This window comes from Xenopus laevis, chromosome 1L (genome assembly GCF_017654675.1).
Source record: "Xenopus laevis strain J_2021 chromosome 1L, Xenopus_laevis_v10.1, whole genome shotgun sequence".
In the NCBI taxonomy this organism is placed as follows: Eukaryota; Metazoa; Chordata; class Amphibia; order Anura; family Pipidae; genus Xenopus; species Xenopus laevis.
The window spans coordinates 145,414,636-145,430,968 of NC_054371.1; the positions used below are offsets into that span (position 1 = coordinate 145,414,636).

The window sequence follows — 16,333 nt, forward strand, 5'->3', positions numbered from 1 at the left end:
CCAGATTCCAGACTGCTGAAATCCAGGGTTTTCTTGCATGATTCATGTGTGATTGCAAAAAAAAAAAATCATATATCTTGACTAAATTTGACCTTTTTTTCCTCAATTGTGGCATGTAGTTAGAAAAAAAAAATCTCAAAGGGGGTAATTGCAACTGAGTTAAGTCACAAAAAAACCTAGAAATTCCCATTTTTCAGATTGATTGTCTTAAAAATCTTGAATAAAAACTTGAACACGAATTTCCTGAAATGTGGAAGATGTACACAGCATCTTTTAGTCAAGTTTTTGAGTCTTTTTAACTCAATTCGTTTTGAATACATGCATTTTAAAAACGGAGGTGTGAATACATTAGAAATCACAATTTATCGTGTTATGTTCTGGAACTGTGGCAAAAAACGCAATTTAGATTTTTTTTCTTTTTATCAGCCTTTATAGGGGCAAATTTACTAAAGGACGAAATGACTAACGCGGGCAAAAATTCAACAGCGTGACGTCATTTTGGTACCTTGCTGATTTACTAACGGCTGGCATAACATCACTAGCGAAGGATAGACTCTATCGGTAATTCGCTCCATAACGCCTGGCGAATTTGCACTCTGGCGAAAGGACGTAACTACGCAAATTCACAGACTTGCCTTCACCACCTCAGACCAGGCGAAGTGCAATAGAGTAGATAGGACTTTCAAAAAATAGTTGAAAATTTTTCAATGTCCCAAAAAACACTGGCGACTTTTCATTTTTCAGGGTGATAAGCTGAAAAATAGCGTAAATTTTTTTATGGGTACCCGGCTTCCCCCCTACATTTCCTAACATATGGCACATAAACTATACACTGGGCTCATGTGTAGGGCAATATAACAACTTTATTTTATTAAGGTTCCCAGGCTTGTGTAGTGTAATGTATTTGCTGCAACATATACGTCCATTGGACTTTAACTTCAACTTCCCGCCGTATGCAAATTAGCCAATGCTAGCACAACTTCGCCATCGTTCATTGCCTGGACACAACTTTTAGTGAATTAGCGTTGTCCTGGAGAATCTACTGTATGCCTGGCGAAGTGTTGCGCTGTGAGCGAAGCTGTTGCTGGCGAATTTGCCCCATATTGTTTCTGATATGAAATCCTAAACAAAAATAATGATTGTGCAAACCAGATATACAGAAAACACTGACTTACTGGAAGGCCATCCCTTAAAGGAATAAAAAATATAGTTTACATTTTCTGTTTAAAGGAGAACTAAGCCCTTAAAATGGCTAGAAATGCCATATTTTATATGCTGAATTTATTAATCCAGCCTAAAGGTTCATAATCTCTATAGTAGCAATGATCCAATTCTTCAAAGTTGTCACATGAGTTTTCCATCTTGGATTTTGTTGTTTTATTTAATGTTTACATTTTTTTAGCAGGTATGGCGATCCAATTTTAAAAAAAAAACTGAGGTCCCAAGGTAATAGGCTCTATATCTGTACAAGGAGTGATTTAATTCTAGTGAATTGCACCTCTAATGAAATTTGATTATTTCTCTATTGTATTTTTATACATTTTTAACGGTGGATAATGTTCCGATTTTGATATAGGAAAAACTGCTAGAGGTTTACATTCCCACAGATCATTTGTTCCTTGTGTAGAACATTGTTCAACACGTGTAGAGTTCATTTGTTGAACTCATCCCTCTGTAATTCAATCTCCCTGGATTTTAACTGTATTAAAACAATTCATATTCATTGGAGAATTTAACAGGAAAAAGCTGCAACTGGTTTCACTTGTGGCACTGCTATGTTTTACTACTAAAATATATTATCTGTAATGGGGCCTTGCATCAAAACACGCCCACTAATTGCAAATAAAAAACTACATGTTTCTGTTTGTATTATATGCAAATTTTATGAGTTTGTATTAATGCAGTACAGTGGGTTACTACATGCTATTTATTGTATTGTGCTTTCCTTTGACATGAATGTAAACTGACCCAAGGCAATCCACATGTTTTTGATCTCCACTATTCAGTAGTAATCAAAATACTATGTCTGCCTGAGCATTCTGCACACTCACAGTCTCGTTTTTGACACCTTTGGAGCACTTTACTGAAGACTTAAAAACCCAATATTGTTTAGTCCACTAGTTGTTTTTGCCAGTGTAAAACCATGAAAATTTGTAGAAATCTGCCAAATTATTTTGCTAACCATATTGCTTTGCTCTTTAGATACAGAAACATTAAGGGTCTCTGTGCCAATTTTGTGTTTCCATTCTGTGCACCCACACCCGCTTAACCAGCTGGACAAAATTTAGACTTATCTGATTTAGAGAAAAAGATGATCCAATTTACAGTTTGATTTTGTCATTTAAGTAGATATTTTTGTCAGTCAAACTCCATGATGAAATTGTAATTGGACTTGTTTGTTTCGGAGAAACATAGGTTTTATACAACACATTTATATTTAACCATCCACATTAAATTTGCAAAAAGGTTACCAGATCATGTGAAAAATCCCAAACACTCCTAGAAAAGAATCCAGCTGCAAAGGCTGCAATGCTTGCTTATGCAATTAGTGCAGCCCAGGAACTTGCACTTGATAGCAGGCCAGAGTATATTGTAAATACTATACAAACTGTCACATGGTGCAAAAGGGCTTAGCTTTTACCTTATCTGCACCTGTAATATTATTTGAAATTTGCAAGTGAAAATGCAATTAAAATGTCACTGATTTGCTTATTTTGAGTCTCAAGCCTTTATTGCATAAATGCACACTTTTTTTTAGCAAAGAACAACTGGAGGTTAAACTAAATTTCGTCCAACATGGAGTCTGGAAATCTTTGCAGTAGGCTTAAATGCATGGGAATGGTCAACAACTGAATAATGATGTACAGGTATGGGACCTGTTATCCAGAATGCTCGGGACCTGGGGTTTTCCGGATAAGGGATCTTTCCGTAATTTGGATCTTCATCCCTTAAGTCTACTAAAACATCAATTAAACATTAATTAAACCCAATAGGATTGTTTTGCCTCCAATAAGGATTAAATACGTCTTAGTTGGGGTCAAGTATAAGTATTGTTTCATTACTACAAGGAAAAAGGAAATCATTTTTAAAAATCTGAATTATTTGATTATAATGGAGTCTATGGGAGACGAACTTTCCGTAATATGAAGCTTTCTGGATATCGGGTTTCCGGATAAGGGATCCTATACCTGTACTAGAATGGGTAACTGTAACAGGAGAAGTACAGGCAAGGAGCCAGAATAAGATGCAGGTTATTTGGAACAGCTTCTGGATACAAGGAAGCATTCCAGAGAGATGTGCAGGGCAGGATTGTAGGCAATTCTGTCCCTTACAATGGTAGCAAATTGCATTTTGGTGATACAGAACAGCAGTCTGCTATGTCAGTGCATTGTCAAAAGCCCTGTTGGTGTGCTTGTGATCCTCAAGCATAAAGTCTCCAACAGATTTGGCTCCCGCACACCCTAACGGAATGGATAATAAAGATACCTGGTGCTCAAAAGGTAGAGGCTCGGCCCCCTCACAAGAACAGTTCCATAGAAAAAATCCAATGGCACACAGGATTGATGCAAGCAAGACTGCCTTGTGTATTTAATGCGGAGTGCAACGAGTCGGGGTCCCGCTTGACAAAGGGGCGTGACCCCGAAACGTTGCACTCCGCATTAAACACGCAAGGCAGTCTTGCTTGCATCAATCCTGTGTGCCATTGGATTTTTTCTATGCATAAGCATAAAGTGACATTGAGGATAGTGATATGGGTGCTGCCATATGGTTTGCCACATTTCTTAAACTGACCATAAACACAATAATAATTATTTATGCACCAACATATTCAATTGGGTCATGGTGCAAGGTACTGGAATGGTTTCTTATTTAAAGGGAACCTGTCATCGGAAAACATGTTTTTTTTCAAAACGCATCAGTTAATAGTGCTACTCCAGCAGACTTTTGCACTGAAATCCATTTCTCAAAAGAGCAAACAGATTTTTTTATATTCAATTTTGAAATCTGACATGGGGCTAGACATTTTGTCAATTTCCCAGCTGCACCTGGTCATGTGACTTGTGTCTGCACTTTAGGAGAGAAATGCTTTCTGGCAGGCTGCTGTTTTTCCTTCTCAATTTAACTGAAGGAGTCTCAGTGGGACATGGGTTTTTACTATTGAGTGTTGTTCTTAGATCTACCAGGCAGCTGTTATCTTGTGTTAGGGAGCTGTTATCTGGTTAGCTTCCCATTGTTCTTTTGTTTGGCTGCTGGGGGGGGGGAAGGGAGGGGGTTGATTGAAGTTTATCAGAGCACAATTCATATGACTTGGGGCAGCTAGGAAATTGACAATATGTCTAGCCCCATGTCAGATTTAAAAATTGAATATAAAAAAATCTGTTTGCTCTTTTGAGACATGGATTTCAGTGCAGAATTCTACTGGAGCAGCACTATTAACTGATGCGTTTTGAAAAAAAATGTTTTTCCCATGACAGTATCCCTTTAAGAAAAAGCCTGAAAACTAGAATCGCTCGCATTTATTGAGTTTTTGGGCAAAACCCTCCAAAAAAAACTTGACCGTCATGAAGGCTATAAACATCTTCAAATGATTCAAGGGACCTCTGTCATTGACTCCTACATGACCTCAACAGGTTTTAGATGGTGTATTTTTGGATTTGAGCTATTTCCAGGGTCAGGGTATAATAAATCTTTCGAAAAATTCGAGCTTTTCTTAAAATAACATCGAAAACACAAATTTTTGTAGAAAGCACAACCTGTTCCTTAATAAATCTGACCATAAATTTACCATACCCATCACCCAGAGTAATCTGCATAGATTAACCACTATGCTTAATGTATACAGTAAGATTCTGTTACCTGTAGCCCACAGATTCGGGGTCCTATATCATATCCTGCATTCCCGGATATAAAAATTAGCATTTATAAATTAAGTAATTATAAAATGTATAAATTAGCAATGTAATGAATATTTCTGCTGCACCTTACCCTTCCCAATCAATATTTTTAAGAAAAAGACCTGATCATCAAATAAATAATGATACTGTGTAAAAAAAAAGCTTAATTCTTTCCTCTTTAAACTGCGACACATAACGGAACGTTATTCCTGTAATCACAAAGAGGCTGCTCTCGGGTCGTCATGGAAACAGCAGGAGAACAACACTTTGATAGTGGGATGTACTATGTTCCTTCTCACTGCAGCAAAGGATGATTCTTTAGACTGAACTCCCATGCAAATGCAAAGCCTCCCCCCATAATGGCGTATGAACGAAAAAATACATATGCATAAATAATGTACAACAGCCAATGTATATAACTGAACTCCATATTTAGCAGCAAGTTTAAGTAGAGGCTTAAGATCCACAGGAGATTCTCTAGAATCAGTCACCAATATGCTGTTCAACTCCATTTATTTCATGTGATCCAAAGATGTTGCCTTTGGCTGTCAGTTATGCTGATATCAATGCATGGGGTTCCTTCCATCCAATGAGAAATCTTTGCGTCTATGGGGACCATAAAGATCCAGTTTGTGGAATCTGTCCTCAGGGCAATAGTTAAACACTTCTAAAAACATTGTTTATTTTAATGATGATAAAACAATCTTTCCATGTACATTTTTAAGAAAAATTTGGATGTTCAATTTTGTGACTACTCAACTTCGCAGCCATCGCAACACTTCGCCAGGCGAAAATTCGCTCAGACAATGCTAATTTACTAAAATGCAAAGTTGTGTCCAGGGCGCCGAACGCTGGCGAATTTTCGCTAGGGTTACTTTTGCAATCAAAGTTAAGATGCGCTAGCGTTCAATTATGCCTAGCGCAATTATACCTAGGTCTACGCTCAGGCTAATTTGCATACGACGGGAAACTAAGTTGAATGGACGCATGTGTTGTAGTAAATACATTACATTACACAAGTCCAGGGAACCTTAACAAAGAAAATAGGAGTTGTTATAATGCCCTACAGATGAGCCCACTGTCTAGTTTATGTTCCATATGTTAGAAAATGTATGGGGGAACCCGGATACCCAAAAAAAATTTGAAGGACTTTTGCAGGCTATCACGCCAGCGTTTTTTGGGACACTTTTTCCACTAAAAATATGCTGTAAGAAATAGAAGAATGAGGAAGATCTATGCACTCCAATGCACTTCGCCTGGTCCAAGCTGGCAAAGGCAAGTCTGGCGAAAGAGGTAACGTTCGGTAAAATCCGCTTCTTAGTGAATTTGCGAAAATTCGCCTGAAGATAGTGTGAATGACTGCTAGCAAAGTTATGCCTGCGCCCGTTAGTAAATCGGTGAAGTGCCTGAAAACGGTAATGCTGGCGAATTATCCCCAGTGTTAGTCACTTCGCCCTTTAGTAAATCTGCCCCTAAATCTGCTAAAATAGGTCTGACAGATATTGGGTTTATTGCATTTGAAATGGATGGAGGGACTGTAGTCTGTGCACTTATCCCCCTTTCTCTATAATTTGCAAAGTTCACTACATGGATTGCATGGTAAATGAAGGAGGTCATAGGTAGTTCCTGTGGACACATCACTTTCTCAGCAATATGCTCATAAGAAATCTGCATTTCTACTGTGTGTCTCCACCATAAGATGACACCTTAGATATCCTAAGCCAGGGGTCCCCACTCCCCAACCTGTTTTAATTGTGAGCCACATTCAAATGTAAAAAGAGTTGGGGAGCAGCACAAGCATGAAAAGAGTTCCCGGGTGCCAAATAAGTGCTGTGATTGGTCCCAGCCCATATTGGTAGCTTGGAGGCTCTGTTTGGCAGTATACCTGGTCCTTATGCAATCAAAACTTGCCTCCAAGCCAGGAATTCAAAAATAAGCACCTGCTTTGAGGCCACTGGGAGCAACATTCAAGGGTTGGTGAGCAACATGTTGTTCACAAGCCACTTTGTGAGGATCACTGTGCTAAACCAAACACTGATATTTCTAGTGATTGCACACTGGATGTACAAGCTGGGGTGGAGTTAAAAAGCAGGTTTTTGGAAGGTTTGGCACCCAGCCTCAGATCTGCAGCCCTCCAGTGATTGTGAAACTTCAACTCCCAGCAATCACTGACACTGTCTGCTGGCAGATTTAAATAAAAAACTATCTATATATTCATTTTCCTGAGGTAAATAAGGTCTTATACACATGAACTACTTGCAAGTTCAGTTACTTTAATTTAAGTGCTTCAATTTGAATGGCATGAGTATATTTTGTTTTTTATTAATAAAAATTGCATCTACACACAATTTGCAGGCTTGAGGCCAAATTGAGGGCAAAGGAGTTGGTTGATGTAGTAATCATTGCATATAACACATACAGCAGGTTACAGCCATAACTGACAAGCACAGAATGTCTACCTGCTGCAACAACAGTCATTGGCACAAAAAGCCTCAAGCGGGAGTGCGGAATCACCTTTCTGCATGCAAAATGTAATCACTGCTTTACTAAGTGAACGCAAGACAGTATGAAGAGAATAGCACAAGCAGCAGATGTAACTTGCAGGCTGTCTTGTATGAGATTTATCCAATGACAGTGGAGAATATAATGTTGGCCAAGGACCTCAATGGGTGTGAAGTTTTCAGCTGACCTGACACTGGGTGCTGGACAGTTATTATTGAGAGGAACAAGATGAATTCTCATCCACATGTTTGGCCATACTGAATACAAATTCTCCTGGCCCTTGTGCACAGAGCAAGATGGCTATTGTTACTGTAACACTATAGATACCATCTGCTCCACTTTAGCATTTCAACTGTCAGGATCTGGACAAAATCTCATGGGTTTTGTTTTCATTTAAGTGCCAGTATGACTTCTTATCTCATACTGTCATTTATTTCTTCCATCTCTTTTTACTGTGTTTTCAGAATGCCATATGTAGTTATTATTTTAGTTTATCTATGAAAAATACCCTATAGAATACTAGAAACAACCATATGACCACCAAGCCTGGAATGGCCACAAAGGCCCGGGCCTGGGGCAGCAGAATTTTAGGGGGAGTGAAGTGGTCCTGGCCTAGCGGCATCCCAGGCCTGGACTGACAATCTGTGGGTTCTGGCAAATGCCAGAGATACTGCTGTTAGATGCCATAGACAGTCACTATTTGGTGGACTGGTAGAGCTGTTTGGGCCTCTGTGTAGTTGAAATGCCAGGGCCTATGTTTAATCCCAATCCAGACCTGGGGCATCCTATAAATCTGGCCTTGATGACCACACAATGTGGCAGGCAGAGGCTAACATGGAAAACAAATACAAAGTTGAGTGTATATTTAAAGAGATAGTATACTAAGTATAGAATATGAAATTATGAAGATGATATTTCATTCTGAGTTAAAGAAGAAAACACACTGCATGAGTATGGAACGGCATAATAAGTTTCATTACGGCAACTAATACTTTTTTATTCTCTAAAACCTTAAAGCCTTATTATACAAGGGAATATTTTTCCTTTATGTAAGAAAATAGGGGATGTTTTAACATAGGGTGCGTGTGGGGGGGTTTGAAGCAGTTACTTTGTGTTTTGGCTTCCCTGGACTGGTGTCAATTTAGAACACAAGATGGAAACAAAGGACAGGAATAAGGGGCTTGGGAAAGGACCCACTCTCACTGTCTCAGTTATAATAAAATTACCAATACGTGATCGATACCACTTTTTATTACAAGCATTTTTTGTCTAGTTTCACGCAGGTTGCTGCAGTAGAAGTTTTCCCCACGTGGGGGCAGAAGAGCTCTCTACAGGAATGTGATCATCGCAGGCTGTCAATGCAGTCGATTTTCTAAGCTTCTTTAAAATTACTGCGGAAAAAAAAACCTCCGAAACCACAAATGAAAAGCCAATTCCCCATTCATACATGACTTAGTATGCATGTGTGCTTCAGCTGATATGGCACCAGGCAGACCCAGCTGCTGCTCCACTGACTGTCAGCCAGGCACTAGCACAACTAGGAGGGTTGCATAGCTGGTATATGTGTGTGGGAATATCCAGTGTGAGTAAATAGCAGCGGGCGTACAGAGCCAAATCACTGTACAGCAGCCCCTGATTTGTTGTTACTACGCGTGGGGCTGCTTAACTACACCTATTACTCGTTAATTGCCAGATCTGCTATAGGATCATAATCAGTGGTGTAACTAGATATTACTGGGCCCCACAGCAAATTATTTTTCAGGCCCCCAAAATGTCTAGAGGTTGACCTGTTTTACCAATATTGACTGCAATTGTATATGAATTAGGGCAAGAATTCCCATAGGGAGGAAGCACACCACACCAAACACCCCTGATCATAATCATGTACAATTTACATGGGACTACAACACCCAGAAGCCCTTACTAGGCTCCCATTGACTGGCTGGATGTGTAAAGAAACCAGCCACAAAAAAGGATGCTTCCTTGCACACCTCCTCCCTCCTTGGGAAAGTGTCTGTGAACTGCGTGCGACTGCGATTACATTGCTAGAAGCAGTCAGATCTCAGGCTGAGGCACTACAACATCTGATCCATTACCGGGTATTCCGATAGTCACTAGTGTGTGGGAATAAGCCGGAGCCAAGTTGCCATTCCAGTCACGTTTCCCTTCACTGTCCAGTGTCGGTGCAGTTGTGTCCACCAAAGCCCTTGTGTAGCTACTGCAGCTGCAACCTGCAAGGGATGCTCAGTGTATGTGTGTGTGTTAGTGTGTGTGTGTTAGTGTGCATGTGCAATAGGGCAGCAGCATCTACACCGGCATCAAGCACCCACCCACTGCTCAGCGCCCCCCTGTCTCCCTCATGTGTCCTGCTCCTTTGGGCTGTAGGAGAATAAGCTCGGAGTTTCTGCCCCTGCCCTGCGTCACTGCTCGCGTCACCGCTCCTTGGCCAGCTATTGGCATGGCGATGGGAGGGAGAAGCCTGCACTTATTATTAGCACAGGAGACAGTGTGTAAAAAATCCAATATCGAAGACTGAATCCCTCCGGCGGTCAGTGCAGAAGCATCTCTCCATCTGGGTTTGTCTCTGAAGCTGAAATCCCTGCAGCCGTCCCAGGTAGGAGCAGCCATAGCGATGTGCTCGGATCACTCACAGCTCAGCTGCCCTCTCGTGGCCGGTGCTGTCGCAGAGATCCGTGCCCGTTTATAGACGCATTTTCATTAATTGTGGGTTGAGTGATGCCCAAGAGAATCGCTGCGTTGGAGGCTGAGCGATTGTCAGCTACATTTTCTTTTATTCATTCCAGTTTTATTAGGGGCAAATTATTTCCCTTTTCTATAGCAAACTCATCCCCCATGAGTCACCCCTAGGCTACCCAACACCCCCAATCCATTCCATCATCATCATTATTTCCCCCATCCCCCCAGCCCTGGTGTTTCATTTAGCAAGTGATGCCGCTAAGTTGTTGGGAAATGTGGCGAGTGCAGGAATATTGCAGCAGAGCTCTGATGTGAATAATAAGGCTACACGTGAAACGATGAGTCAGTGGGATATTTTCTACCTGATGAATATGGATGCGCGGTGCATTGGGTTAGCTCCGATCGACAGCTTCTGGGTCTGCCCCAGGGATGAGTTGCTGCTTGGGCTGTAAATGACACCGATTTTTATTACCGTGTGTTTTGTTTCTCCCCTAACAGCTGGGATTGGGAATCAGCATCCTTTTTTGTGCCGGACCTCCTGACATCCCATCATCAATAAACCTGCACTGATACTAAGAGGAGCGAGAGGTGAGCCGCTTCCAGTGAATGATCCCTGTCTCTACCTTGCGCTTGCTCGCCGGAGCTGACCTATGATGTGCATCACTTAGCGCATTTGGATTATGACTGTACCGACGCTTCGTCATTGATTTCCACTGATTCCCCCAACCCCGGACCTAGTGCTTTTCTGGATCAAACGCCTGGTGTTTAGGAGGATCCCCTCTCCATTCTAGGGGGATCCAGTGGACCTGACAGCCATAATGCGCCTCTGGAAAGGTTCCCACGGACCTGATTTAGTTGAGGTGTATGGCGCTCTATGGATCCTACTTGCCTTGTTTTGGAGGGGCCTGGCTTGCCCCCAGTACTGCAGCTGTAACTCCACCAGGATTTGGTGCACTTTAATGGACAAGGGGATTGCGGCTTTCCCGGTGCTGGAGGACAGCTCACTGGCAGAGAACATCACTGACATGTAAGTAGCGACTGCACCAGATTTGCACCGCTTTGTTTCTAGCTGTCACCTCTGCTGGGTGCTGATTACTAGTGTGGAGAAGGGACACCAATCTAGCAACTGCCACAGAGGCTGAGATATATCTATAGAAATGGTCTATGGCTCTGATCCTTCCCAATCAAATGTTCCCATAATATGCTATTATAGGCCAATTCTAACTGCAGCTCTCCAAATGATAAGAGAGCAGAGAGAGCAGCCAGCAGCTTAGATGCACTGAGATGCACAGAGAGAGAGAGTGGAGGTGTGAGCTTGAAGACTAAAAGCCTTGCTTTGATTTAATTTGCCTTGACTTCTCACTGATATGGGTTTAAGAGCATTTAGATAATAAATCTTAATTGGCCGACAGTACGGTTCTCCAGGCAGGGATCAGGTTGCACTACAGTGAGGCACAAAGCAGTGGTGTGTTAGTGCATATACAGTAAAGGCTTTCTTATAGCAGAAGGTAGTCACTTGCCCTATGCTACACATACACGGAATCTCACTCGAGGAATCATGGGAAAAGGCATGCAAATGACTCCTGTTATGTCCATGTGGCCAACTATGCATCCGGAAACCAGTTGGTTTAAAAGCACAGATATAGTTGTATAGTTTAGAACTATAGACCTAAACTTGCAGACAGCCTGCTTCTGTTTTGTTAGATCCCATCAGTGCACAATATTGGAACATGGCTATGGAGGGGTAGGACTTAGAGAGCAAACAAATGGAATAACTACAGAAGTAAGGGTGAGGAGCCAGAAAGAATGGTGCATAGTGATGCATAAGCCCTCCTTCAGCATCACTTCTTTGCCATTGACATTATAGGTCCATGAATATTTGCATTTGCTTACACCCAGGTCTGGACTGAGAATTAAAATAGGCCCTGGCATTTCAGGTACACAGAGGCCCAATCAGCCCACACAGAGGCCCAATCAGCCCCCACCAGCCCACTAAATACTGACTTTCTATGGCACCTTATTGCAGCCCCTCTGGCATTTGCCAGAACCCACAGATTGCCAGTCCAGGCCTGCTTACACCTCCGGTTATTGGTCAACAAAAGTATCATTTGTTTCACCATGATTAGCCAGATCAGCATTACCGTCCAGGCGTGGACTGGCAATCTGTGGGTTCTGGCAAATGCCAGAGTGGCTGCTGTAAGATACCATAGAAAGTGACTTAAGCGGGCTGGTGGGGGCTGTTTGGGCCTCTGTGTACTAGGAATGCCTGGGTCCACTTTGAATTCCAGTCCAGTCCTGGTACCTTCATACCACTCATACCAGTCCTGGGATCTACATATCATAGTGCTGACAGAACCCTAGGTAGGAGGGAATGCTCTTATCTCCGAGACACATCCATCTGCAGTTATCTTATTATAGCCAGCAAACATCCCATTGATAGACCAATTCCTGGTGATTCTTCTCTATCCCACCTTCCAATCCGTGATGGGAAATGACACACGGGAAGATTTGTTGCCTGTGTTAAAAAATTGCTGCCGGGGGCATCATATGTCCCCCAAAAATGCCTTGCCCTTCGCTAATAATATAATTGGCGCAAAAACATTGCTCATGGCAATTCAGCTTAATAGCGGGAGATCAGGTGAGAGCAGGTTATTGAATGGCAAGGCATTTTTGGGGAGATCTGTTGCCCGGTAGCAATTTCTCCAAATGTGTCATTGCCCTAAATAACGGCAATAGTATTAATGTTTTTGACTGAATGCTGAATTCTTTTGGATTAGAGTGACAGTGAGAAGGAAACAAAGTCAAAGCTGGAAAGAAAAAGTGCATAAAACAAACACAGATATATGTTTACATCTGTGTGTGTATTTAAAAAGCAGCAGTTTCACTATAGTGGCCTGTTAGAACCTGCTGGATTAGATAGCCAATCCCATTATTAATAAAAGCATAGAAAGGAAGTTGAGGTCTCAGAAAGCACTGGATTCAGTTAATGGTGACCCTGCTGGAGCTTACTTTAACCTAGTGCTCTCCAACTTATTACATGTAGTAGCAGTTTGGATGGATGGATTAATAAAAATGATTATGTCAGTGATGTCTATGGAGCTTTTGAGTGTACGTAGAGCCGTAAAAATCATTTGTAAGGTCCATCTCCTACCCACGGGCCTCCAGTTGGACAGCATTGGTTTGCATGGTTCATGGTTGTGCAGCCAGTAGCTCTCCAGTTGTTGTTCAACAACAGTGTTGGAGAAAACACCAGTACCACCAATGGAGCCTAATGCCATTGAATACAATGATTTCCTCTTGTCAATATGTTGAATTTCAGTCTACAAAGTGCTCATGTGCATTTTTAGACCAAAATGCATCCAGTGTGATAAGCAGATTAGGCACCAGCAGTCATGATTAGGATGCGTTAGCTGTTCATGCTAGACACCTATATTATAGCATTAACCAAATCATCTTAATAAACGGTTTATAATCTAGTGCAGGGGTTTCAAAACTGTTGGTGCTGGCTGGAGGGATATAGGCTATTTAGGTGCAGCTGGTTAGAGTGCAATTTGGAACAATTGATCAGTACACATATAACAATATTATTATTAGGACAGTGTTTTTATATATATCTGTATTGATGTTATTAGGCCAGCAGGTTGGGGGATGGGGCTCTCACAAAATGTTTTAAGATAAAATGGGGCCCTGTACTCAAGAAGTCCAAAAACTTCAGTCTTAGGGGTTTATAGGGATTGCTATGTGCTTATATTGTTGCCATATATTTGTCATGGAAAAGTAAAAGTATTACAAGGCTGTGCTACCCTTTTCATTTGTCACAAAAGGCCAATTTGCAGTTCTGGGGCCCTGTCCAAAATGGTTGCTTGAGCTGGTCTTGAGGCAGAGAATTGTTTTCCCACAGACAATGGAGGATATAGGGATAATACCATTTCCAGCACTTAATAAAGCAAAATAAGGCTTTTCTTGCTGAAAAGGGTAACTTGGTGTAAATCAGGTATAGGATCTGTGGAAGAGAAAGCAGGTGTTGCATGTCTGCCTCTAATCTACCTGGCACAGGTACTTGGCTCACATTGTACATTTCTCCTTCCACGTTAAAAACAACCTTTGTGGCTACAGCCTACCAGATATCAAATACATGTTATAACAATATTACCAGATTGACAGGTGGCTGGTACATCCTAAAATGTTCATACAGCAGAGCCTTAAAATGTTGTTGTCTAGGTGGGTATAATGTGCAGCTTTGTTCTTTGCCACCTTAGTGTCAGACACCCTTATAGATGTATGCTAGAGTAATACATGCTCTGATGTCTGTTTGTCAATAAATAAAGGCTTGTAGGTGTGTCTCTTCTTATCTAGTGTACCTATGTGTTAAAGAAGTGAGCTACAGGATGAACATATGAATGCACCATAGCTTGCAGTAAATATTATACCAGGACTACATGAACTGTATTTTGTATTAATGATTGTGGGACCAGAGCATATTTGCAAAGTAGTGCAATTCTGATATTCATATGTAGGCTTTGTAATATTAAATTGCTGATGTTTAGCAATTATTGTCTGTAGTTTCTAATGTTCCTCCTTAATCCATAAGGATATGTTAAAGTGGCCATATGCAGGCCAATTGTACGCCTTGTTGGCCCACGGGTCGAATGCATGAACATATTGCCCATGGGCTAAATGGATGGAGATAGTACAAGGTGGCTGTCTTCTTATTGTGCTATTTTTTGGTTTAAAGAACATAAACAATCCAAAGAACAGAAAGTGAAGGGGAACTGCACCTCATTTGCTGTTTCTTTGTCAGTAGGATTGCTGTCTGCCTGGTATTGTATCAGCCTGGCTGATAAAAATAATGCTTGGTGCTAATGTTATTTTAGGGAAGAAAGATAAAATGATATAGGAACAGTGGTACTTTTTTCCAGAAAAGTTGTAAACCCTGTCCGACATCAATGATATAGGCAACATGCTGCATTAGCAGATACGTTTTTAATACTACCTGATTCTCAAATCAATCATTTCATCTGATATTATTGGTATGTGTATGACCAGCTCTAGACTACCACAGTAACGGAACTAGGTGGGGACGGGCCCTGGTGCGGGCCGTGCAGCCGCCCCCCCCCATCCTTATTAGTGCACATTTACTTTGCGGCTGCAGCCGACTGCAGCCAGCTGCAGCGTGCGTGATCTGCCGGGGGGGCCCTGCGGGGGTGCGGGACCTGGCCCAGTTGCACCCCCTGCTCCCCTGGTAGTTACACCACTGGACTACCACATCCATGCAGCAACATGGAGAGAGAAATGTTCAGCAAAGACAATTAGATATCGAAAATAAAAACTACACACCTGTTCACGCACATGTACACACACACACGCATGCTGTATGACTGGTTTTATCTCAACATTTCCACTTGGCCCTTATCTATTCAATTCTACCAACAGTACAATGTATTGCAATGTGTCTGTTAGGTTTAGGACCTGTAACTTACAATCATCGTATTGTATCTATTTTAACAAGAATTTCTGCTGCTGGAAGTATTTAGGCTCCCCCCAGTCTAAGAACTAAGCAAAATAATACAGGTATGGGACCTATTATTCAGACTTGGAGTTTTCCAAATAAGGTATCTTTCTGAAATTTGGATCTTCATACTAAAAAATGAATTTAAACCTAAAATAAACCCCATTAGAATTGTTTTGCCTCTAATAAGAATTAATTATATCTTAGTTGGGATCAAGTACAAAGCACTGTTTTATTATTGTATAAAAAAAGAAAATCAAATGTAAAAATCAGAATTATTTGATAAAAAACGAGGTCTATGGGAAATGGCCTTTCGGATATTTCTGGATAACGGGTTTCGGGATAACGGATACCATACATGTCCTACATACCTGTGTTTTTCCCCTGTTGCTATTAATGCTTTGGGCCACATAAACACCTCTATATTCATATAACTTAGGGGCCGATTCACTAAATTCGAGTGAAGGATTCGAAGTAAAAAAACGTCGAATTTCGAAGTATTTTTTGGGCTACTTCGACCATCGAATGGGCTACTTCGACCTTCGACTACGACTACGACTTCGAATCGAACATTTCGAACTAAAAATCGTTCGACTATTCGACCATTCGATAGTTGAAGTACTGTCTCTTTAAAAAAAACTTCGACCCCCTACTTCAGCAGCTAAAAGCTACCGAAGTCAATGTTAGCCTATGGGGAAGGTCCCCATAGGCTTTCCTAAGTTTTTTTGAT

The 16,333-nt window shown here is 41.3% G+C and overlaps 1 protein-coding gene across 1 annotated transcript in view; it reads left to right on the forward strand.

The window, feature by feature from the left end:
• Positions 1-9,871: 9,871 nt before the first annotated feature.
• The window catches only part of ntrk2.L (neurotrophic receptor tyrosine kinase 2 L homeolog), a gene marked incomplete at its 5' end in the record, with an annotated part of 111,382 nt that continues 104,920 nt past the window's right edge, over positions 9,872-16,333 (forward strand). The window contains 2 exon segments of the mRNA NM_001086110.1: positions 9,872-10,011; positions 10,593-11,121. Of these exon segments, the coding sequence (NP_001079579.1) occupies positions 10,913-11,121 (209 nt within the window).